Source organism: Carcharhinus amblyrhynchos, chromosome 14 (genome assembly GCF_965287045.1).
Source record: "Carcharhinus amblyrhynchos chromosome 14, sCarAmb.v2.hapA, whole genome shotgun sequence".
Classification (NCBI taxonomy): domain Eukaryota; kingdom Metazoa; phylum Chordata; class Chondrichthyes; order Carcharhiniformes; family Carcharhinidae; genus Carcharhinus; species Carcharhinus amblyrhynchos.
Genome location: NC_137337.1, coordinates 21730771 through 21757696, shown reverse-complemented (window position 1 = coordinate 21757696; position 26926 = coordinate 21730771). Strand labels below are relative to the sequence as shown.

The window sequence follows — 26926 nt, the reverse complement described above, 5'->3', positions numbered from 1 at the left end:
TAATTGGTCCCTGGCTGATTAACAATGACCATGATGTATAGTTACTGAATCACACAACCAGAGAGAGGAGGAATAGATTAGTACAGACGTGCTGCTCATCTCAGGATGCCTACTGTAGAAAAGAAAACAAATGTTTTTTGTGGCTGCATCCAATTTCCTTTTTGGATTTGCATTATTGATCAGTTTAGCAGATACGTTTCACCAGATAAACCTGATGCACTTCGTTGCTCTAAAACCAGCCAATTTGCATAAACTTAAGTATCACACTGAGGGCAAATCATGTGTATTTTGTGATCTGTAAACAGGAAGTAACGTGTTGGTAATGCGGGAGTTCTGCCCGGCATGGCCACACACTCAGCAAGTAAGAGCGGCCAAAGAACTCTGCAAGTAAACTGTTCAAGTAGTTAGCCCTTTGTCATCATTGACATACAACCTAGCAACTTTACATGGTGTCAGGAGCAGGCCGAGATAGCACAGGGATTTCACCCGCTCATCTTCAACAAAAATATTGCCGACAACTGGAAGCAGTTTGAAAAAGACCAGCTTGTCGGCGACTATGCTGGTCTCTCTGATAATTGTAGAGGATGGAAGCATCCACATTGTTGCACCTAGCAGGCCCCGAGGCAGTCAGGAAATATGAATCCTTTGTCTCCCAAGGGGAGGATGACTAAGAGGACCCTGAGCTTCTCCTGTTAGAAATATTCAAACAGATACAGGGGCCGATAAAAGATGTAATCTTGGACAGGCACGTTTTTAAACACCGCTAAGCAGAAACTTGACAAATTGGTACAATCATATTCCTCGACTTCAGGCAAAAAAGTGTATCCTCACAGACGAACTCTTAAATGCCGCATTGTGTGTGGAATATGCAGTAATGCTGTGCACAAGCAGTTGCTCTGACTAAAATGATGTTAGAATCCACCAAAAGTGAGCATTCCGAGAGGCACGCCAGGGAAGTAATTAAGGCGAGAAACAGAAATTATCTCAGTACGGAACACACACTGTGGATCTGTAGCAGCAAGCATCCATAAAAAAGAGAAGTGTGAGCTTTGCATTTAATAAACGCTGCAAAAATGTGGTGAATGGAATCACTTTGCCAAGTATTGCAGGTCCAAGTCATAGCCACTTGTCACTATTGTGGAAGATGCTCTATCTTGAACCTGCAACACTGGGCGGCATGGTGGCACAGTGGTTAGCACTGCTGCCTCACATCGCCAGGGACCTGGGTTCAATTCCCAGCTTGGATTACTGGTGGATTGGCCATGCTAAATTGCCGCTTCATGTCCCAAGATGTGTGCGAGAGGTGGATCGGCGATGCTAAATTACATTTCCCTTTCCAAGATGTGGACGAGAGGAGGATTGGTCATGTTAAAATCCTCTTAGTGTCCCAAGATATGTAGGTTTGCACGTTCCCCCAGTGTCTGCAAGGGTTTCCTCCAGGTGCTCCAGTTTCCTTCCACAGTCCCTAGCCATGCATTGGCGATGCTAAATTGCCCTTAGTGTCCCAGGATGCGTAGGTTGGAGATTGATGGTGTCAGTATGTGGGATTACGGGGATAGGGCCAAGATGGGATTGTTGTGGTCCAGATTTGGTGGGCTGAATGGCCTCCTTCTGCTCTGTAGGGTTTCTATGGTTACTGCCAGCCATATCACAGCCAGCTACCCATGCAAGGTTCAGTACCCAAACAAGTGAATGAGCTGGAGGCAAATCAAATCAATGAGGGCGTGGAGTCTCTCAACACATTCTACTGTGAAAGTGTTGACTTTATCACGGGGAAAGGTGAAATATCTACAACATAAAATACTGCTTGCTGTGATACAAAATTTAAAGTCAAAATCAACACCGGAGCAAAATGCAACATTTTGTTGAAGCCGCTTCTGTGGGAAGTTGATCCCTGTACTGAACTAGATTCCACCAACTCGGTAAATCTTGTTTCATACGTGGACGTGCCATACACACAGAAGGCATAGCCATCCTGCACTGTATTGTGGTCCACCTAGTCAGGTGACATGGTGGCAAAGTGGTTAGCACTGCTGCCTCACAGCGCCAGAGACCCGAGTTCAATTCCTGGCTTGGTCCACGGTCTGTGTGGAGTTTGTACGTTCTTCCAGTGTCTGTGTGGGTTTCTTCCAGGCCTCTGGTTTCCTCTGACACTCCAAAGATGTGCAGGTTAGGTGGATTGCCCATGATAAATTGCTCATTAGTATCGGGGAACTAGCTAGGGTAAATGCATGGGATTATGGGGTTAGAGTGGGTTCGTGCTTGGTGCAGGTTCGATGGGCCGATTGGCTTCCTGCGCTGTAGGATTCTATGATCTAGTCGATCAAGATTTGAAACCACTGTTTGGTCTCTAGGACAACATTGCACTGGGGCTAATCCACCTTGGGCTGGACATAAACACCCTATAGCACCAAGCCCCAGAGATGCTAGAATACACAAACCTGTTTGACTGTGATATCATTGGGAAGCTGCCCATCATATATATCACTGAATGATTCAGTAACGTCTGCGTGTGTTCCACGATGGACACCCCTTGCTATGAAACAAAAGGTAGTTGATGAATTGGATCGAATGACAAGACTGGGTGTCATAGTCCCATAGCTGAGACCACAGTATGGGTTTCTGGGATGGTAGTTGCCGTGAAGAAAGATGGAAGGGTCAGGATCTGCATTGACCCAGTTCACCTTAACAAGGCATTTCTCAGACTCCATCGCCCCAATGAAGACAGTTAAACAGGTCTTAGCCAACATGTCCATCCACAATGTTTTTAGCAGCCTTGATGAGAAATGTGGAGTTTGGGAATTCCCACTGGATGAAGAATCTTTGAAGCTGTATAAATTCATGTGTCTGGTAAGCAGAGAGGGATTCCTTTGGATTTCCATTGGTATCAAGGATCTTCCAATGGTCAGTGGAGCAGCTCTTTGCAGAACAACTCTGTGAAACCATCGTTGATGACATCCTGGCCTGGAGTGGTACAACGTGGCAGCACAATGCGAGTCTGAGTTTGGTCCTCCACGGAATCAGGACCATATGGTTGAAGTTCAACCCAGCTAAATGCAAATTCAGGATCAGCTAGGTTCCCTATCTGGGCCACAGCCAATGGTGTGAAGCCAGATCCAGACAAAGCAATGGCTATACAGAAAGTGGCCACCCCTGAGAACATACAAGCACTACAGTGCTTCCTTAGTGTGACACATTATTTACTCAGGCTCATCATTCCCTGTTACAGTGAAGTGACCACACCCCTCTATCAGGATGTATAATGGTGTTGGCAGGAGCATCACACTGCTTTGTTCAACAAACTCAAACATCTGCTTCCAGCCCCTGCAGTGCTACAGCACTTCGATATTTGAACAGCTGCACCCTTATCAGCAGATGCATCTCAGCTCAGGGACTCAGTGTAGGCTGTATCTAGAATGGCAGACAACAAGGCCCCCTGATTGACACTGAAACCCAGTACACCCAGATTGAGAAGCAACTCCTTGCTCCAGACTTTACCTGTCAGAAATCTCAGGAATTTATCTATGGCTGCCCTGCAAACGTTGCCACACATCACTGTTCTAAAAAATCCTCTTCATATTACCCTGTCTGCAGCGAATGATGCTCAGGCTACAACTTCAGTGTCATTTATACATATGGTTGGAGCTATTTCTCACTGACACCACCTGCAGGGCTTAGTTACCCACCGCTGTGCAAGCAGGTGGCGCAAAGGACATTGATGTGATGATGATTCAAGTGTTGTTGTCCCAAAACATTTAGGAACCCCAGCTGTCCATAGGTGGATGACACATGCAGGCAGCTCCAAGATGCTATCGTGAAAGCTTACTACACCATGAGAGAGTTAACCATGCAAGACAGACTGACACTGCTACTTCCACCCTCACTTCTCTGCATCCAGAGTACTACACTCAGCAGCTCCACCAAAGACACCCAGGGATGGAAGCAATAAGTTGTAGGGCAAAGGAAAGCATGTACTGGCCCTCATTGTACACAGTCATAGAGAAGAAAGTGTCCAGATGTGCACCAGGCAAAGCGCTCGAGCCTCATCAATCCAAAGAACCACTGCAGTTCCATGAGGTCCCAGAACCTTCCATGGTCACTCAGATAAATTTGACTGGAATGGAAAACAGCATCAGGCCCTAGCTCATTCATTCTCGGGCTGGTATGAAGTCAGCTATCCACCCAACATGAAGAGCACCACAGTGATTGAAAAGCTGAGGAGACATTTCGCTACACATGGCATACCCCAGATGATGTCGACGGACGTCGCATGGCAGTTTGTCTCCAGGGATTTCAAGGAATTTACACACAACGGGACTTCATTAGAAGCAGCTTCCCTTCTACCCACAATCGAATGGTTTGGCAGAGAGGGCAGTAAGCTCAGCCAAGCACCTCCTTGAAAAAATGCCTCTGTGACCACACGGACGTCTGTGCCGCACGACTAACTACAAATTTGCCAAAACGGGCCTGCCCGCTTTCAGCACAGAGAACATGCTCCAGACATACCAGAACCATGATCCCTGTCATCAAAGCCCTTCTGCAACCCAAAGTGGAAACAAATGTGGATGGGGCCCTCATGGCACAAGGACAAAACAGGGGGGTACTGATGACTAGCCAATCCCACAGACCCTGCACACTCTAAGCGGGACAGTCAGTCAGAATGCAAACCACGCGTGTCCATGATAAAGTGGCAGTGGTCCTCAAGGCCCCCCAACCAATCAGATAGCTATGTGGTTGCTTACTTCAAATGGTGCTCTCTAACAAGTGACACCGGTTTGTAATGTACAGATACCCAAACCAGCACCACCCACTGCCAATGAACTCAACACATTAGGCAGGATTTTACGGCTTCGCTCATCCCGAGGTCAGTGGACTTTCCCATTGTCCACCCCGTGCCCGCTCCGATTCTTATGGCAGGCGGTGCGGTAAAATTCCGCCCATTGAGTACACAATCTGCGCCCTTTACGGGTGGAGGTGGAGGCCCTTCCAGCGCATTAAGCCTTGCAGCCACTATGCATGACCAATGTCATCTGCCCAGTGAACATCAACCTGGTTGCATCCCCAGCACCCTCAACTCTACCATTTAAATGCTTGGGATGCCTGAGGAGACCAAACTCCAAGTGCAAGGACTTAGTTTATGCATGGGCTTTTTTGTTAAACGGGGCATGATCTTACTGACCATCCATGCCACACTCCCACTGCAGCGAGATCAGAGAATTTGGCACCCAGCCAAATCTTTGTTCACTGCAGCGGGATAGGACAATCCTGTCAGCGTATACGGCGGTAACATTCCGACTGTTGAGTTTAGCACCAGGTTTGGTGGCCCAAGTTTGTGCTCTGTATCTTGTAAGTTGTCTGTATCTGTTGCCACCATCCAACATGCTAGTTCAGGCCATCAAATGGGGAAGATGCAGGCTGTGTATTGGTGGTGCAAGAATTCTTCCCATCCTGACCCCATACTCAGCACATAAGAGCTGGTGAAAAATTCAAAGTAAACCTGGTGGCTCGGTGGCCCAGTGGTTAGCACTGCTGCCTCACAGCGCCAGGGACCCAGGCTCAATTACCAGCTTGGGTCACTGTCTGTACAGAATCTGCATGTTTACTGCACCCACCACCGCCACCACCTCCTCCACTCTCTCTCTCTCTCTCTCTCTCTCTCTCTCTCTCTCTCTCTCTCTTCCCCCCCCCCCCACCCATGTCTGTGTGGGTTTCCACCGGGTGTTCTGGTTTCCTCCCACAGTCCAAAGATGTGCAGATTATGTACATTGGCCATGCTAAATCCTCCCTCAGTGTATCCAAACAGGCGTCAGAGTGTGGCAACTAGGAGGAATTCAGAATAACCTCATTGCAGTGTTAATATAAGCCTACTTGTTACAGCGATAATAAACTTAAACCATTTAAATTGTTAGTCGTCATTTCCATCTAATCCCGCAACTTTACAGCGATGATTTGAACTGTTGTTTCTTACAAAACTTGTAGGTTGCTGAAAACACATCAAAATGCATTCAGAAGTGTCCGTTCTACCTTCAGAAGGATATAAATTGGAAACATTTCCAAGGAAAATTACAATATTTTGTTATTTTCAGAAATCCAATTAATTTCCATGTTTATTATACACTATTAATGTATTGCATTTGATTTAGCTGATACACGGGCAGTAGGGTTGTACCATTTAAATGCTTGGGATGCCTGAGGAGACTAAACTCCAAGTTCAAGGACTTTGTTTATGCACGGGCTTTTTTGTTAAACGGGGCATGATCTTACTGACTGTCCACGCCACACTCCCGCTGCAGCGAGAGTTTATTTTTTTTTCAAAGAGATATTCAAGATGATCTTAAATAAATTCCACCAATGCGTAAACCTAGATTAACTTATTTGAACTAACTCACTTTTTCATGTATCGTATAACTTTCCACTGACTTTAGTATGCAGGCATCAGCACATTTGTTAAATATTTAATGATATAGAATCTAATTTACTGAGACCCACGAGACTAACCATTTTCAAAATTGTGAATATTTTGTGCCTGAATTTCAACTTATTCGTAGTAAATGTTTCAACTTGAAACAAAATCAACAAGATAAATAGAATAATAATTGATGTTTAATGACTATCAGACTCGACACTTTAATATAGACCTTAGTACATTTTTTCATTAAATGCACACAGGAATGAATGCTTTCCATTGCTCGTTCATAGTTGGAACGTTTTGAGAGGCAACCATGTATTGTTTGCAGTGAAGCTACCTTGAATCCTTAGATTCTAAAATAAGCAGTTTATTTATTAGTGTCACAAGTTGGCTTACATCAACACTGCAATGAAATTACTGTGAAAATGTGAAAGTCCTCTAGTTGCCACACTCCGGCGCCTGTTCAGGTACATGAGGGAGAATTTAGCATGGCCAATGCACCTAATCAGCACGTCTTTCAGACTGTTTCGGAGGAAACTGGAGCATCTTAAGGAAACCCACGCAGATGGGGAGACTCCGCACAGACAGTGACCCAAGCCAGGAATTGAACCCAGGTTCCTGGTGCTGTGAGGCAGCAGTGCTAACCACTGTGCCACCGTGCCATTCTCAATGGTTAAGAGCATAAGAACATAAGAAATAGGAGCAGGAGTAGGCCATCTAGCCCTTCGAGCCTGCCCCGCCGTTCAATAAGATCATGGCTGACCTGTCGTGGCTCAGTTCCACATTCCCACCCTCTCCCCATAACCCTTAATCCCCTCTCTTATCAAAAACCCATCAACCCGCGTCTTAAAAATATTTAGCGAGGTAGCCTCCACCGCTTCAACGGGCAGAGAATTCCAGAGATTCACCACCCTTTGAGTGAAGAAGTTCCTCGTCAACTCCGTTCTAAACTGCCCCCCCCCTTTATCTTGAGGCTGTGCCCCCTAGTCCTATTATCCTTTCTGAGTGGGAAGAGTCTCTCCACCTCTATCCTATCCATCCCATTCATCATCTTATACGTCTCAATGAGATCTCCCCTCATTCTTCTAAACTCTAACGAGTACAAGCCTAGTTTATTCAGCCTCTCCTCATAGCTCAACCCCCTCAACTCCGGCATCAGCCTAGTAAGCCTCCTCTGCACTCTCTCCAAGGCCAAAATATCCTTGTGTAAGTACAGCGCCCAAAACTGCACACAGTACTCCAGCTGCGGCCTCACCAATGCCCTATACAGCCGCAGCAAGACCTCCCTACTTTAATATTCAATCCCCCTCGCTATGAAGGCCAGCATCCCATTCGCCTTCCTGATCACCTGCTGCACCTGCAAGCTGGGTTTTTGCGACTCATGCACAAGGACCCCAAGGTCCCTCTGCACCGTCGCCTGTTGCAGTTTTTCGCCACGTAAGTGATAATCCTTCCTACCATTATTCTTACCAAAGTGGACCACCTCGCACTTGCCAACATTAAATTCCATTTGCCATTTCCTGGCCCATTTGCCCAGCCTATCTAGATCCTTCTGTAGACTCTCCACACCCTCCGCATAATTTGCCTTTCCTCCAGTCTTGGTGTCATCAGCAAATTTCGACACCCTACACTCGGTTCCCTCCTCCAGATCATCTATATAAATGGTAAATAGCTGAGGCCCCAGCACCGACCCCTGGGGCACTCCACTAGTCACCATCCGCCAATCCGAATAGCACCCATTGACCCCCACTCTCTGCCTCCTATTTGACAACCAATCCTCTATCCACGCTAACACCCTACCCCCAACTCCCTGTCCCCTGACCTTCTGCAATAACCTCCTGTGAGGTACCTTGTCAAACGCCTTCTGAAAATCCAGAAAGACCACATCCACCGGCTCTCCTCTATCCACCGCCCTAGACACATCCTCATAGAACTCCATAGAACTCATAGAACGTAACGTTTTGTTACGAATGTGAGGTTTTACAGGGTGGTGATGTTTTGAATGTTTCTTTCATTTTAGATTAAATATTGTAATGAAGAACGTCATGTGACATGCTGAGACTTCTGCAGGTGACAAAACTGTGTGGCCTTGTTGCCATTGAGACTGGGCGATGCGCTATTGAGAAGTGATTGCCGGGTTTAATACCTAGTAACAAAGGCAGAAGCAGTGCCCTTGATGTTGCTGATTTTGGACAGGAGAGGAGAGGGGGAGAGAATCTAATGGAGATAGATTGACTAGGAATAACCGTTGCTGTCAAGGGAAGAGGCTGTTTTGCTACCAACTTGAATGCTGGAGAAAGCTTGTCCATTGCTTGAAGTGTAGGAGTGCGCAGCAGTTTAAGGACACTGGGGAGATTTGCTCTGGCAAGGCCAGAAAAAGTAATGACTGCTCAAATTCCTTTCGGGCTTTCCCACGAGATTGAAGGAAAGGACCTTTGACAGTCATGACTCGGCAAAATGGCAATTAAACCTATTGGAAGCTAGCAATGACTTTAGACCATTTCCTGAAAAGATGGTGGCCTGGATTTTCACCATGGGAAAAATGGCAGGTGATCCAAGAAGCCCTGTACATGAACACGACACTCACCATTTTTTGTAGGGGTGGAAATAGGAGAGCGGTTTGTATTTATGCATGTACAGGCCACCAATGTCATTTAAATCACCAGCTGCCCCCACTCATGCCAGAGTTTTGGTAACTCAGGAGCATGAAACCCAAAGTAGGCAGCGTCGATCTGACAAGAGAAGTTCTATATGTTTCTTTGGTTACCTTTGAAGAGATCCTTTCTGGATCCCAGGAAACCTTTGATGAAGATGTGTGATGAATTTGATTGAGTTTGTTTTTGAAGGGGTAACCAAGAAGGTAGATGAGGGCAGTGTAGTCGACATTGTCTACATGGACTTTAGCAAGGTCTTTGACAAGGTGCCACATGGTAGGTTGTTGCATAAGTTTAAATCTCACGGGATCCAGGGTAAAGTGGCCATTTGGATACAAAATTGGCTTGATGACAGAAGACAGAAGGTGGTTCTAGAGGGTTATTTTGTGGAGGCCTGTGACTAGGCAGTGTGCCTCAGGGATCAGTGCTGGCTCCACTGTTATTTGTCATTAATATAAATGATTTGGATGAGAATTTAGGAGGCATGGTTAGTAAGGTTGCAGATGACACCAAGGTTCGTGGCATAAAGACAAATTATTGCAGATGCTGGAATCTGAAACTAAAAGGGAAAATGCTGGAAAATCTCAGCGGGTCTGGCAGCATCTGTAAGGAGAGAAAAAAGCTGACGTTTTGAGTCCAGACGACCCTACGTCAAAGCTAAAAGGCACAGAAAGTGGGAGATATTTATACTGTAGGGTGAGGGAATGAAAGGTGAGTCACGGCCACAGAGACCAGGGGAAGAGACTGCTAATGGCTGTTCACAGAGAGAATAAAGGGTGTGAATGGCTAAACGGTAGAGAAGCTAAAAATGAGAGGGTAAGCTGTGACGGATGAAGATGTTGGATAGGGATGGATAGAGGAGGAAATTGATGGGACAGAGGCAAAATTTAGAAAAGAGGAAGCAAAGGGGGAGAAAAGGTAAAGGAAGGGGGATGAAGTAGGAGGAAAGTGGGGGGAAAAGAAAAAAAGAAAGGCAATAAAGAAAAGGTAGAGAACAGTAAAAAAAAATTAAGTAAAATAGAGTGAAAACAAATAGGTCAAGGTGGAGTAGAGCAAATTGTCTGAAGTTGTTGAATTTGATGTTGAGATCGGAAGACAGTAATGTACCGAGCCGGAAGATGACATGTGTTCCTCCAGTTTGCGTTGAGCTTCACTGGAACACTGCAGCAGGCAAAGGACAAATGTGGACATGGGAGCAGGATCATGTGTTAGAATGGCAAGCAACCAGAAGGTCAGGGCCCTGATTGCACACAGACCGAAGGTGCTCAGTAAAGCAATCACCCAGTCTACTCTTGGTCTGTCCGATATAGAGGAGACCACATTGGGAGCAGAAAATGCAATAGACCAAATTGAAAGAAATGCAAGTGAAACGCTGCTTAACCCGGAATGAGTGTTTTGGACCTTGGATGGTAAGCATGGAAGAGGTAAAAGGACTGGTGTTACACCTTCTGTGATTGCATAGGAAGGTGCCATGAGTGTCGGAAGAGGTGATGGGTACAGCGGAGGAGTGGACTAGGTTATTCCAGAGGAACGCTCTCTGTAGAATGCTGACAGAGGGAGTGAAGGGAGGATGTGTTTGGTGGTGGCATCATGTTGGAGTTGGTGAAAATGACGGAGGATTATGCTTTGCATGCGGAGGCTGGCGTGGTTAAATGTGAGAACAAGGGGGACTCTATCCTCGTTCTGGGAGGGAGAGGAGGGGGTGAGGGTCATGGCACGGGAGATGGACTGCACGCTGGTTTGAGCGCTGTTGACAACTGTAGATGGGAATCCACGGTTGAGGAAAATGGAGAATGTATTAGAAGCACTACTTTGGAAAGTGGCATCATCAGAACAAATGCAATGGAGGTGAAGGAGCTGAGAGAGAGGGATGGAGTCCTTACAGGATGTGATGTGTGAAGAGCTGTAAGTCCGAAGAGCTGTAAGTCCAGAGAGCTGTGGGAGTCAGTGGGCTTGTAATGGATGTTGATAGTCTATTGCCAGAAATGGAGACCAAGATCAAGGAAGGGAAGAGAAGTGTGTGAGATGGACCAGGTGAAGGCGATGAAGGGGTGGAAACTGGAAACAAAGTTGATGAATTTTTCAAGGTCTGGACGAGAGCATGAAGTGGCACCAAAATAGTCATCAATAAAGGAGTTGTGGGTGGGGATCTGGGTAGGCCAGGAACAAGGAATGTTCCACACACCCCATAAAAAGACAAGTGTAGCTAGGACCCATGCGAGTACCCATTGCTACTCCTTTGATTTGGAGAAAGTGGGATGAGTTAAAGGAGAAGTTGTTGAGAGAGAGAACAAGTTCAGCCAGGCAGAGGAGAGTGGTGGTGGATGGGAATTGTTCAGGCTTCTTTTCGAGAAAGAAGTGAAGAGCTCTTAGGCTGTCCTGGCGTGGGATGGAAGTGTAGAGAGGTTGCACATCCATGGTGAATAGGAGATGATTAGGGCCTGCAAACTGGAAACTGTCAATATGACGCAGGGCATCAGAGGAATCCCGGATGTAGGTGGGGAAGGAATGGACCAGGGGAGTGAGGATGGAGTCAAGGTAACAGGAAATAAGTTCAGTGGGGCAGGAGCATGTTGACAGAGTGGACCTACCTGAACAGTCTTCTTTGGAGATAGAAGCGGGCTGTTCAAGATTGGGAGCTGTGGGGAGCAAGGCATTCGGAGGAAATGAGGTTGGTCACAATGTTGGAGATAATGGTTTGATGTTCTGTGGTATGGTCATGATCTGGGGGAGTTGGGAGGAAGTATCTGAGAGTTGGCGCTCAGCCTCTGTGAGGTAGAGGTCAGTATGCCAGACAACAGCAGCACCCCCTTTGTCAGCAGGTTTGATGTCAAGGTTGGACCTGAGGGAGTGAAAAGTGGAAAGTTTGGGAGGAAAGAAATTGGAATGGGTGAGGGGGCAGGAAAATTGAGATGGCCAATGTCCCGTCGACAGTTCCCAATGAAAAGATCAAGGGCAGGTAATTGTGGGGGCGTCCAATTGGAAGCAGAATGTTGGAGGCATGTGAAAGGATCTGTGGAATGGGGGGAGGACTCTTGCCCAAAGAAGTGGACATGGAGACAAAGGTGACAAAAGAAGAATTCAACACCATGTCAGGCCTGGAATTCATTGAGGTGAGAACATAAAGGTACAAAGCTGAGTCCTTTGCTGAGAACAGCACGCTCAGCCTCAGAGGGGAAGGTCGGAGGGTATGGTGAAGACACAGCAAAGGGCTGGGGCTATAAGAGATGGAGTTCGAGGGATTGGGACTGGTGGAGGGCCTGGGATGCGCAGTGGTGTTGATGAGTTGTTGAAGCTCGCGTCCCTTGACATCTGCAAGAAACAGGAAAAGTTATATGTTAAGGCGTTAAATGATGTGGAGGATGAAATTAAACTGGGGACAGGGACAGCTTTGAGAGAGAGTAAGGTGGCGTTGCTGGAGAGAGATGTCGAGTATCTTCATATGGCAGCACATGGCACTGAGTGTGACTTTCAGGATGCACCGAGAACAGCAGTTCGAAGAATGTTGTATATCCTGGAGGTACCTGTAATCCTGGAAGTTACATGCCGGGTGGAATTTGAGTTCAAATCCACATGGAGATGAAGACAGTCACTGAGGAAGGAAATGTGGCAGAGGAAGTGAGTCTTGGAAAGTACCTTGTCCAACACTGAGAGAGAGATGGAAAGCAGTGAAAGTGAATGGGGGGAAGTGGCATATTGAAATCCTGTCGGAGAGAAGAGCAGTACTTCTTCAGGGTAGGCATTCCTGGAACAGATTGTTCTACCTTTTATTTCTTTATTGTCTTCATTTTTCTTCCTCCTTCCCTTACCTTGTCTCCCCCCTTGCTTCTACTTTTCTAAATGTTACCTCTGTCCCATCCATTCCCCCTACCCTTCCCCAAACATCTTCATTTGTCATAGCTTACCCTCTTCTCTGCCATTTGGCCATTCATGCCCTTTATTCTCTCTGTGGACAGCCATTAGCAGTCTTTTCCCCTGGTTTCTGTGGCTATGACTCATCTTTCATTCCCTCACTCTGCAATATAAATATCTCCCACTTTCCATGTCTTTTAGCTTTGACAAAGGGTCATCTGGACTCAACATCAGTTCTTTTCTCTTCTTACAGATGCTGCCAGACCTGTTGAAATTTTCCAGCATAAGATTGGTAGCATAGTGGGCACTGAAGAAGGTTATCTAGGATTGCAATGGGATCTTGATCAGTTGGGCCTATGAGTTGATGAATGACAGATGGAGTTTCATTTAGATAAATGTGAGTCAATGCATTTTGGTAGATCGAACCAGGGCGGGACTTACTCAGTTAATGGTAGGGCATTGGGAAGAGTTATAGAACAAAGAGATCTCAGGACACAGGTTCATAGCTCCTCGAAAGTGGAGTCACAGACAGACAGTATGGTGAAGGAGGCATTCAGCATGGTTGGTTTCATTGGCCAAAACATTGAATACAGGAGTTGGGATGTCTTTTGAAATTGTACAAGACATTGGTAAGGTCACACTTGGAACACTATGTACAGTTCTGGTCACCCTATTATAGAAAGTATATTATTAAACTAGAAAGAGTGCAGAAAAGGTTTATTCGGCACCTGGGACTTGATGGTTTGAGTTATAAAGAGAGGCTGGATAGACTGGAACTTTTTTTCCTGGAGCAAAGGAGGCTTAGGGGTGACCTTATAGAGCTCTAAGTAAGGCAGATAGTCAACATTTCTTCTCAAAGGTAGGGGAATCTAAAACTAGAGAACATAGGTTTAAGGTTAGAGGAGAGAGATACAAAAGGGCGCAGAGGAGCAATTTTTTCACACAGAAGGTGGTGAATGTCTGGAACAAGCTGCCAAAGGTAGTAGTAGAGGTAGGTACAATTTTATCTTTTAAAAAGCATTTAGACAGTTACGTGGGTAAAATGGGTACAGAGGGATATGGGCTAAACGTGGGCAATTGGGACTAGCCTAGTAGTCAAAAAAGGGCAGCATGGACAAGTTGGACTAAAGGACCTGTTTCCATGCCGTAAACCTCAATGACTCTGAAATAAGGTGCCTGTCAAAACTGTCACACTGACTTGTCAAGCAGAACCATCAAACACACCTGTCAAAGGAAGCTGACAAGCTGTCAAGACATTTGAAATCCTGACTTTTGGAAAAAATGTCTGGAACGCTTTTTAAAAAAACTAATTGTATGCAATTTCACTCTGTTAACATAAACCTGAGGGTTTCCTTTGCTGGATTGATGCTGCATGACTGGTTTCACAAATTATCACAGCAGGGTGCCTACCATTCCCCAATTTGATTGAAAGCTGCAAGTGGTTATAGACTCTTTCAGGTGGGAGTATGAATTCCAATGTTTGTTCTTAGGAGGGATTGTGTACTTGAATGAAATGTTTGTTGTTATAACTATTTATATAATTGAAGAAATGTAAGTGTAATATGAGTTTGAGGTTTTATTTCCGTATAGTGAAGTCTGCAATAGAAATTTAAAACTTACTTTATCTCATCTCTCTGCATGGGCCCTGAGGTTGGCACACGGTAGATTTAGCTAGGTTAATATGTGTAAGATTTTGATGATACTAATTTTTAGTGTTCTTTATTGATCTGAAGTTCTGGATTTAATCTTATTTAAACCTTTCAGTTTGAATTTTTGCTGGTGAGACAATTCATAGTTAAGGACAATTCATAGTTGGGAACAGGAGGGCAGTGATTGTAATAAACTGTTTCTGATGAGCAAACATTACCTTAAAGGTGCCAAAAAGTCTACATTCAAGGAATTGTATTTGTTTTAATTACACTGCGTGCAATTTGAGACACCTTTGTCTTTTTCTTAGAAGCTAACAAAAAGGCTTTGTTACAGATAGGAGGCGGTTTAGTTTACACAATCCTGATTTCTCCCCTCACCACTTGTCTGTGAACCCAAAGGTATTTTAATTTTAATTTCCCATTTCATAAGCAATGGCATATTTCCGAACCCCTCAATTTTGGAGCGATCCAATTTTTATCAAAACCCCCTCAGCAAACTCTTGGTCAGATAAGCTCAGAGGGCTGGTTTATTCGAACACTCTCTAAACATGGGAGGAAGTTGGCACTATGTAGCCCCTTTATACATTAAACAAGGGATATAGAAAGAAAGCCTTATAGGACAAAGACCACAGAGTGAAGAATTATTGTTTTAAGCAAGTCCAGAGTCCAAAATCAAATGTCCAATGGTCAGTTTCTCCATTTGTGGTTGGCAGGTTGAACAGGATGCTGGATAAATATTTCTTGCAGTGGAGATGACTTCCACAGATAGACATGCAGAGATGAACCAATCTTGTACGTGTTGGTTCAGAGTCCAGTAAAAACAGTACAGACGGGGGCAGCTATTCAAGCACAGACAGAACCCTTTTGCTACAACTGCTGCTTGCTACCTGGGTTACTAAGATTGTTAATATTCAAACCATCAATAATTACGGGGAAAGGTGACTGGGCTCTCTGTCCTAGCAGACAAGTAAAAACTAGCAGCAGAGCCTAGCTTTTGGAATGTAGATGGCTTTTGTATAATTGCCTTTGCCTTTGGCCTCTGCATTTCACAGGGTCAGTAGCGTCTCACCAAAGATAGGAGGCAGTATGTCTTTGATTCTGACCGATTATCTCCTACTGTTCGAAGACCACAGCCAAACATTGCACCATCTTTAATAGATCATTGGCCAGTTTTAAAATTTCAGGAGGTAGCCATGATGCTAAAGAATGTATATTTCATAAAAATCTAGGGTGAGGTATTGGCCCCATTACAGTTTGAGCACAGCAGCTTGAACTTGTTTTGATACCTTGGGTGGGACTTTCCGGCCACGCTCGCCCTAAAACCGGAAAATCCCACCCAAGGTCAACGGACATTTCCATGGTCCGCCTGCTACATTCCCCGTGGTGGGCAGGATGGTTACTACCCCCCCCCCCCCCCAAACCTTGTCTTTAAGCAGGAGTCATGCATTTTTAGGTTTTGGATTACTACTGGCTTTAATTGACCAACCACTTCTGTAGGACAGAATACCTGTATTTTAAAATAAAGTCATTCCTTTCTGGACATTATAGTAGGAATTATTATTGACATTTGTTTTTAATGGCCTTGCTAACCATGGGAATTGGGTAATATTGATGTGTTTTGCTCACCATTGCTTTGTGTTATTGATAAGAGGATGTGACATTGAAGATACAGGGTTGTCCAAACAATGATGGAGTCGTTCTTCACAATGGAATGTATTTCTGAGAGCTTAAGGAATAAGCAATGGATATTTGCCTTCAATTAACATGGTTAGAGGTAGGGTGACCCCTGATGACCCATACTCTAAACCAATGAAAAAGGTTAATTTAGACTATTTCCTAACAAGGAAAAGGGCAGGCAGAATGACAGATAACGGTTGGAAACCCAGAGTCTTTGTTGGCACAATTTTACCATTACTTCTTAGTATAATTCTTCTGAGACAACAGTCAACATAACGTTACTTCAGAAACTGAAGAGGAAAGGCATTGTCTGTGCTTGCAGCATTTGAGAAATCCTAGGGGCGTGAGGAGTAAGAACCTTCCATATTGTCTTCACTGCTTTTTGTTGAGTATATGTAATATCTTGCTTAATAAACCACAAGAGAAAATGCTGGAAAATCTTAGCAGGTCTGGATACCCTGAAGAAGTACTGCTCTTCTCACCAACAGGAACAGCTTACAGCTTCTCTGCCGTTTGGCCATTCACACCCTTTATTCTCTCTGTGGACAGCCAATAGCAGTCTTTTCCCCTGTGGCAGTGACTCATCTTTCATTCCCTTCCCCTGCGGTATTAATATCTCCCATTTCCATGCCTTTTAGCTTTGACAAAGGATCACCTGGACTCGAAACGTCAGCTCTTTTCTCTCCTTACAGATGCTGCCAGATCTGCTGAGATTTTCCAGCATTTTTTCTTTTGGCTTCAGATTCCAGCATCCGCAGTAATTTGTCTTTATCTTGCTTAATAAATTCTACTTGATTCATGAATGCTAGTTATTCGTTCCTTGTTGGGTCAGGCACAACCAAGGAACCCATTGTTGGAAATAAATAATTTGGAACTTAGATGTTTTAAGTAAAAGGATTTTCGACATCAAACCCTCAAAACATATATGTGGTAATTGTAGGGCAAGGAGTGATGAATGGGGGGCACTAATTTGGCATCAGACTATAAAGGATCATTGGGATTGGGTACAAGGGCATGGATTAATATGGAGGGCGTGAAGAATTATGGAGGGGTTGGAGTCAGGTATGAGCTGGCATGGATGGGGTTTGAGGGGGGTTATTGAGGACTAGAGAAACATTTTATGTTTTATTCTTTATTTTAAAAATTGAATACAGTGCAGGCCCCGAGGCAGGCCAACCACCTAGCCTGCCTCCGCACCCAGCATCCTCCTCTTTACTTCTGGGGACTTCTAATATAGCCTGTCCCCTCCTCTTACACCAAAACTATTGGGTCCTGCAGCCTATTTGAAAAGTTGCATTCAGGGAGCCAGGAATTCTCCCAACTCTGTGCCTCCACCTGCTGACGAAAATCTGGACCCGCAGTCTTGTGAAGAGCACAGCACAGGACTATTAGTCATATAAAGAATTAATGAGGATCATGTTTTCTGTAGTTTAGAGTAATATTAGTGTCACTAAGTAATGTTTAGTCAATGTTGCTTTTAGTTTGTTTACTACAGTAAAAGTCTTGTAACTTGAAATCCTTTATGTGGATCACTGGGAATTCAAGTGTCTTCTTAAAAGTTATCAGCCTCTACAGGGATCATAGCAGTTTTGTCAAGTATTGTGTGCACACTTCAATAGTGGGTAATGAATGTTTTAAGAAAAGTTGTCATAAATTAGCACTTTGAATTGGTTTCAGCTGCACTTGCTGAAAGAGCGCTCTGTATTTTTGGAAACTGTAATTCTGAGCCTGTTTTATAATATTTTCTTACGATTGGGACGTCATACCCTGTTTGTTGTGTAGTTGTGCTATTTCCAGCAAAATGTAGTTCATCCTATATGGGGCAGCTCACACCGCTGTCTAATACACTATTCTTCTCCATGCTAAATGCTGACAAATCAAACCGATGTGAACTTGAGCTACAGATTTAAATACAGGTGCACCGTTTTTCCAATTATTTCTGGGCGTTGTTATTAACTTCTGAAAATTATTAATGCCACCCCTCTTTCCTGACACTAAAATGACATCTAAAATGTTAATGATTTGACCTAATTCTCCTAAAGTATCCAAGTTGTCTATAGAATAGTAAATTTGGCAGTACTATAAATGGGACAAGTTGTGTTGCTCAGTCACTTGACAGCAGCACTATTCCGTCAGTCTCATTCACTTTACCCACTCACTTAAGTTTTCCTTTACTTATCCATGCATAGGGAGGCAGTGGTGTGGTGGTAATTTCACTGGATTTGTAACCAGAGACCCAGGCTACTGCTCTGGAGATGTGGGTTCAAATCCCACCATGGCAGTTGGTGAAATGGAAATAGAAGCAGGCAGAAACAAAGGCAAATGGCATGCTGGCCTTCACAGCAAGAGTATAGGAATAGGGATGTTTTACAGCAATTATAGAGAGCCTTGGTGAGGCCACACCTGGAATATTGTGTGCAGTATTGATGGTCCCTACCTAAGGAACGATATCCTTGTTATTGAAGGAGTATGGCAAAGGTTTACTAGGTTGATTCCTGAGAAAGCAGGTCTGTCATAAGAGACTAAGTTGATTAGGATTATATTCACTGGAGTTTAGAAGAGTGAGAGGGGGTCTCATAGAAACTTATAAAATTCTAACAGGGTTAGACAGGGTAGATTCAGAAAGAATTTTTCTGATGGTGGGGGAGTCCAGATTGAGAATCAGAACTGAAGTGAGGAGAGAAATCTTCACCCAGAGAGTGGTGAATGTGTGGAATTCACTACCACAGAAAGTAGATGAGACCAAAACATTGTTTGATTGCAAGAAGAAATTAGATATAGCTCTTGGGACTAAAAGGGATCAAGGGATATGGGGTTGGGGGGGCGGGGTGCAGTGGGAAGGCAGGATTAGCATATTGAATCTAATTGAGTGGCAGAGCTGGCTCAAAGGGCCGAATGGCCTGCTCCTGCTTCTAAATTCTATGAATTGTAATAAAATGAAAAGCTGCCACTTGTGACCTTTCCATTCAAGGGCAACAAATGTTGGCCTTGCTAGTGATGCCCACGTCCCATGAAAGAATAAAAAAATGTAGCTTTAAAGTCTAATATCAATTCTACTTGCACTGCCAATGCCATGTTTCTACAGAAATAAAATACCTTTTTATTTCTTACAAATGGTTTCTTTGCCTCTGGCTTCCTCCCTTTTGAAATGGACTGTCAACAGCCTTTTCTTCAAACAACAAAACAAGAGCGTATTTTCCCATCACTTAGGGTGTCATCCAAGGATCTACACTGAATTGATGGGTTGACCCTTGGCAGCATTACCTTCATCTCCAGTTAGCTTCCATGTGCATGTACAGAATCCTTATTCTTTTAAGCACCTTTCTCAATTTCAAGGGGCAAAGGCAAAATTTTCATCCCACGTCACAAACTCCTTACCCTCATTGAAAACTCCAAATTATCTCCCTTTTCACTGTCTTAGGCTGAAGCAACAAGGCCCACCCGTCTCTGAGCTGGAGTTCCAACCTTGTATCGTTTTCATCATAAAGACAGCCTACCAGCACCACTACAGCACCAAATGCATCTCCCCTCGACCTTGATCATTTGGGATTGAATTCTTCATTCATACTCCTCCGACAAAGAAACAGTCCGTATCCGCATGCCGCAAGACCTGGACAGCAGTTAGGCAGGAACAAATGCGCTCACTAGTTTCAGGCAATGACTATTGTTATGAGTAGGATGAGAGGAGTGCGTGTTTGTTTGATCTAGCTGTACTCCTCCACAGGTCGCACCATTAATTTACAAGTCTAATTCGCTCATCAAAGTAGTCAATTACTACAGTTAGACCCTGAATAAATGAGACTTTGACCAGGCTTCTGTCAATGAGCTCAGAATGATTGATTTAGTATCAAACAAAACATTTTGAAATGAGTTGCAAGAATTGGTGTACTCTGGAAGTATCTATTCCATTTTTTAAAAAAATCCCAGCGTGTGCACAAATGGAGGACAATAGATTGGATAAAGAGATGAACTTTGGAGGATTGGATTTGCAAAATAACAGATAAAGTTTACAAAGTTTTGATGCTGCAAATCTGGGACACCCTCACGGGAAGACAGATGTCTGTAAGAGAACTGGATCAATTCTCCTTGTCTCAGTTTTTCAGGTTTCAAAGTGCAAACAGGTTATAATTGGATGAGGATTCTCTGGTAACAGGCTGATAACCACACACTGAATTCCAAGCAAGAGAGCGAGTGAAGCCAGCCTTCCTTCTCAGCTTATTCCCCAAAATACAAGTGTCTAAATAGTACATATTTTAAAAGAAAAGAAAAGCTTTTAACACCATCTCCAGTACGAGAGCTCCTGACCACCACCTCTTCAGCAGTGTTTTCATCTCTGAGTCAGTAGGTGGTACGTTCAAGTTTCATTCCTGGACTTGAACACACAGGTCAAGATTGATATTGCTGTACAAAGGTTCCAAATTTCAGATGAGACGTTAAACTAAGGCTCTTTCTGCCGTCTTAGGCAGCTGTGAAAGGTCCCATGGCACTATTTCAAAGAAGTGCTGTGGGTGGGGTGGTGGGGGCGGGGGGGTGGTGATCTGTTGTCCTTACCAATATTTATTCCTCATCAGCACAAAAGCAAATTATCTGCTCCTTATTACATTGCTATTTCTGGGACCCTCCTGTGCACAAATTGGCCGTCATGTTTCCTACATTATAACAATGACCACATTTTAAAATAGAGAATATAGATATATATAGCACATGTTTAAAGTTATCAAATTTTTATTCAAATCTCAAACATAAGTAACAGTTTATAAACTTCACACCTTTTTTTAAAAAAATAAAGAAATACAGTTTGAACACATATTTTACTGAGTATAGTATTTGATTACAATTACTACATGTTTGTGTATTAGTCCAGATTCAACACTAGCTGTGTGCAGGCATTGTAGTTAGCATTGCTGCCTCATAGCGTCAGGGTCCAGGGTTCACTTCCCGGCTTGGTCACTCACTGTCTGTGCGGAGTCTGCATGTTCTCCCCGTGTCTGTGTGGGTTGCCTCCCAGTGCTCCTCTTTCCTCCCACAGTGCGAAAGACATTCTGATTAGGTGCGTTCTCTACGCCAAATTCTCCCTCAGTGTACCCAAACAGGCGCAGGAGTGCAGCGACTAGGGGATTTTCACAGTAACTTCATTGCAGTGTTAATGTAAGCCTATCTGTGACACTAATAAGTAATCTTTAAAACTGTATGTTGGTGGCTTCAGTTTGCTCATTAATAATCAACATTAATTATCAGCAGGAAGAGGGTGATATTTGATTTTCCTGTAAATTGGTGTTCGTGGCAGCCCTTTGACAATTCAAAATATAAAATTCTGAACTGAATAAGTTAGCATCGTTTTGTAACTTATTATAGGTTGCTCATTCTGCTGCCCTCGTGTTTGTGGTTTCATTGACCTTGTTAACTAATGGAAGACATCTGGCACTGCAGACAGAAATACTGACAGTCTTTTTTGTAAAAAAAAGCTAACTTGGCTCAAATCATAAGCAAGCTAGCTGGAATCTGTAGACTCTCACATGACATGCCTGCTACAAAAATAGCCTCACTGGAGGCTATCGTATAAGAAGTTATTGTCTTCTAAATTCCTGTTGTCTTTCAACTCAATAACAAGCGTAATTTCTGTGTGTTAATTACTTCTATCTATCTAAATAGAAGATGCTTTTTGGTGAATATTTGATATTATCAGTGTATAAGCACAGAGGGTCATAGAATCCCTAGAAGGAGGCCATTCGGCCTATCGAGCCTGCACCAACAATAATTCCTTATCCTCGTACCCGCATGAATTTATGTTGCTAATCCCCCTGTGCTAAGGGGCAATTTAGTATGGCCAATCAGCCTAACCCACACATCTTTGGTGTGTGGGAAGAAATCGGAATACTCGGAGGAAACGCACACAGACATGGGGAGAACGTGCAAACTCCACACTGACAGTGACCCAAGGCCAGAATTGAACCTGGGTCCCTGGTGCTGTGAGGTAGCTGTGCTAACCATTGTGCCACTGCGCTGCCCTGTTTAGCTTGCCAGTAAAGAAATCAATTTTGAGTAGCAATGGCTAACAACCTGCAACAATTTCTATTGGGTGTCTGCAGATTTAAACAAAAAGATTTCAGCATATTTTGCAACATTATAGAAAGACAGTTGTGATATCCAATGTATTAAACTACTAGACTGGCAGCATAAAGTGCAAGGATTGAGGTTTAACAGTTTGTCAAGATCATTTGCATACTAAGATTAGTTGCCGTTTTGAAAGGGGTTTTCTTTGTTTCGTACATACGTTACACAGATTTAGATAAGTTTTATTATGCTTTCAGTAGTATTGTGCCTTACTGAGGAGCTTCATGCTGAGTGGAAACTGACAAGAGAGGGTGTGGTAACATGGGAATGGACTAGTGGTCACTGTCTTCTGGTGTTCCAACAAAGCAAGTGAGAACATAGACCAGATATTCAATACTGAGCTTAAGTCTTGAAATTTCCCGCCTCTGCAAAAATAACCCAAATCATGCAATTCTCACTTGGAGGGGGCATGATGAGGGCACAGTGCATGCACGTGGGATTGAGTCAGGCTGGGCAACCCAGGAAGCTGAGCATAGGTAACATTGGGTATGGGCATGTGCTGAGGTGGAGTGCTTAGAAGGCCCTCCTCAGTTCCTGGGACTTCATCAGAAGCTGTTAGGCCCCCTATCCCTCAACCTCCACCCTTAGCCCCTCATGCACTCTATGCCAACCTGGGCCCCTCATGTCCTCCTTGCCACTGAGCCACTCACCCAGTATCTATTATGGACAGACCTCATGAGCCAAGTAGAGATGAAACAAATAAGCTAAACTCAATTTTCACTCATCCAATTGAAACAATTCCCATTTGTAAAACCCACTCAAAAAAGTTTTTTAATCTGCTTAAGTGGTTAATCTTTTATAAAAATAAATAAACTTCTGATCCTCTAATAACCCCTTTAAATTGTCAATCAAACTGAACTCAGAAACTCCTATTGAGATAAGTGTAGTTTTAAAAATAAGCCAACATTCAAAGATGTACAATTGGGAACGTGTCAGCAAAGAAACCTATTATAATTTCATGACCAGGCACTACTGTTTTCCTTTACAACCTGCAGCAGGTCGCCTGTCAATCAAAGCAGTTGAGCAGAAGTTTTTTTTTAAAGCTTTGTCACAATTGCAGCCTGTATTTGTTTTGAAAGCTTAAAGAGAATAAGATTTATAATACTTAAGATCATGATAGTTAAACAGACCTTATCCACCTTTAATAAGTGTTTATATCTATTCCATCAATTTGTAACCCCCCACCCTGATATAAGACCCTTGCAACAGCAAAATGGGGTCTGTTTGACTTCAAAGCTGAGTTCAAATAGCCTTGCTGACTTCAGGTTTCCCTCCTGTGCCTCGTTCCCTTACCCCCAACTGGTAAGAATTGAGTCTGTTGGAAATGGGTCTTGCCTGCCATTTTTGAAGGTCTGTAGAGTATCTATAACTTGGTGAAAATCCAGCCCTCCGTCTTGGTGACCCCCTACCATGTATTCCAAACTCTGTCAGTTACTAGATCAATGTCTTGTATGTGTATGACAGTCTGAGTAACTGAAAGTGCACGATCAAATGGAAACAAAGATGCAAGTAAGTCATTGGGCCTTTTTATATTTACTTTGCTGTCTCGTGGTGGCAGTTGAGTAGCTCGTGCACTGTGCTTTTTGCTTTCCCTCCCATGTCTCATATGACATATACGTAGCTCTTGGGAAAGAATAATATTTTCGTCAGTTTGTGTTGTGGAAGAATGTTTTGGATAATGTGTGTGTCTGATTTCTATTACTTATTTTTCTGCTTTGCTAGTTTAGGTGACTATCTATTGCAATCTTTCCTGTGGTTGGCATGGTGACACAGTGGTTAGCACTGCTGCCTCACAGCGCTAGAGAACCAGATTCGATTCTTGGTCACTGTCTGTGTGGAATTTAACCATTCTCCCCATGTCTGCGTGGGTTTCCTCCGGGTGCTCCGATTTCCTCCCACAGTCCAAAGATGTGCGGATTAGGTGGATTGGTCATGCTAAATTGCCCCTTAGTGGCGGGGACTAGCTAGGACAAATGCATGAGGTTATGAGGATAGGCCTGGGTAGGATTGTGGTCAGTGCAGACTCGATGGGCCAAATGGCCTCCTTCTGCACTGTCGTGTAGTATACCTGAATTTTATTCCTACAAACCTTATCAGTGCTATTTTGGAGTTTGCTCTCATGTTCCTCCTAGACCATGGCTCACTTGAAAATAATGGCCATTTGAGTGATGTTCTGCAGAATTCCAGTGGAACTGTACCCCTTCAGGGGAAAAGAGACTACAAAGGAGAGAAAGATACGCACATGCTGACCTTATTCTACTCAAACCTTGAAGCAAAGTGATTTAAATAATTGTTCTGTTAAGCTCTCGGTTGTGACCGCTGCATTGAAGATTTGCCCGCCAGCACTCAGCGTCACTAAGATAAAAGCAAAATACTGCGGTTGCTGGAATCTGAAACAAAAACAGAAAGTGCTGTAAAAACTTAACAGGTCTGACAGCGACTGTGAGGAGAGAATAGAGCCAAAGTTTTCCAGCTCCAGCACGCTCAAATTGATCGCAAACGGGTCTTGAGCGGAAGGACAAAACTGCTACCCTTCGTCAGAGAATAAGAGAGCAGTCTCCAAAATAGCACTGATAATGCTTGTATAAATAAAATTCAGGTATGAAATATTGCAACAGATCGAAACGAGGAGAAAAGTAAGTACTGGAAATCAGACACACACATTGTCCAAAACATTCTTCCACAACACAAACTGACTGAAATATTCTTCTTTCCCAAGAGCTACTTATATCTCATATGAGACAAGGGAGGGAAACCAAAAAACACAACCCGTGAGCTACATAAAAGTTATCAGAGACCTGACGAAGGGTCATCCAGGCTCGAAACGTTGGTTCTATTCTCTCCCCACAGATGCTGTCAGACCTGCTGAGATTTTCCAGCATTTTCTGTTTTTCACAAAAACAGTCATACAGCTCTTGTCATTTTTTTGCTACATTCTTATCATGCATTTTGTGAGGTGCTGTGAAATTCTGTAGACAGTGACATGGTCTAGCACACTTGTTATCCTGCCTTCAAGTAAGAGTCCAGTTGAGTCTACGTTGAATTTGAAGTCTCATTTCTGCTGATTAAAGGGCTTTGGATGGAGTGTGGACCAAATATATAACAGGCATCACCTGTCTGGAAAATCTAGTTTGACATGTAGTGATGACACTTGTAGGTTTTCTAACAGCTTGAGAAAGAAACCTGTTATGAAGTATAAATTATAAATGTGAGAGGTTTAACTTTTATAATACTATTTACAATAGCTATTGTCAGCTTATCCTTCAACTTCTGATCTTAGTCCTATCAATCTGTCTGCATTTATTTTCAACAAAGAAGAAAATATCAATGGGAATGTGTCTTTCTCCCATGTGCTTTTAAAGTAATCCAATGTCATAAGTACCAACTAGATAGCAAAATACAGTCAATCAATTTGTTACAAAAACCGAATACTGTTGATCTTGTTTGTTACAAAATCAGTAATGTCATTTATGGTAATGGTTAAGTCCATTTAATGAGCATTTTCCAGTTTAAAAACTAATACTTTCACTTGGAATGATAGAATCCCTACAGTACAGAAGGAGGCCACTCATCCAATCGAGTCTGTACCGATCACAGTCCCACTCGGGCCCTATTCCTGTAATCCTGCACAGACACTGGGGTCAATTTAGCATGGCCAATCAACCCAACCCATATATCTTTGGACTGTGGGAACTGGAGCACCTGGAGGAAGCCCATGCAGACATGGGGAGAATGTGCAAACTCCACCACCAGTGACTCGAGGCCGGAATTGAAGCTGGGTCCCTGGCACTGTGAGGCAGCAGTGCTAACCACTGTGCCACCCACATGTTTACCATTTATATTTTAATGTCCCAAGCCATGATTGATGTCCATCGGAAAATAATCATGAGAGTAGCAGTTAATTTAATTATTTTATCTTGCAGTAACCATCACTGTTGGAGGAAAACAACATTTGCTTGGTCTCTATGATACTGCTGGACAGGTATGGAAAAAAAGCTGAACTTCATACTCTACTGAATATGTATTATATGTTGGGAATCTTGCTCTGAACAAACTTCAGACATGTATACTGTATTGCAAAAGTTAGGTGGCGAATTCAGCCACTAATTAACAAGACATGCAGTGCTTACAGAATTGCTTAGATAGAGCATTTTGGTTGGTGCAAAACGCATGTTGTTGCCCATTGCGAAATGCATGTTAACCATCCAGCCCTATCAGGTCTAACAGGAAAAGACAACTTCAGTTTTGTAGCAGCTGTTTTGCCGACATTCTTAAGAATCACGGTCTATAACTTATTAGATCTGTTTTTACATGGAATTGCTTCCCGTGTACTGGGATCGGATTAGCTATCTTAGTTTCAGAATCGATTAGGCTTAGTTTTGTTTTGGTTGTTTTGGAGTGTGAAACGACATGTTCACATTTCAGAGTCACTCATCGTAAACACGTTGCTGTATCACAGAGGTTTTGAATCTTTAGGAGTGTAGAGGAAGGCTGTTTGGCCCATCAAGCCTGTGCCTGCACTTTGAGAGAGTTGTCCAATTTAGTCCTACAACTCAGCCTTTTCTTCATAA

General features: G+C 43.6%; 1 protein-coding gene across 1 annotated transcript in view; it reads left to right on the top strand.

Moving 5' to 3' along the window:
- rhoj (ras homolog family member J) overlaps positions 1–26926 on the top strand; it is a 52477-nt gene that overhangs the window by 7742 nt on the left and 17809 nt on the right. The window contains exon 2 of the mRNA XM_080202394.1: positions 26279–26337. Coding sequence (XP_080058520.1) covers positions 26279–26337 — 59 coding nt within the window. The remainder of the gene's footprint in view (positions 1–26278; positions 26338–26926) is intronic.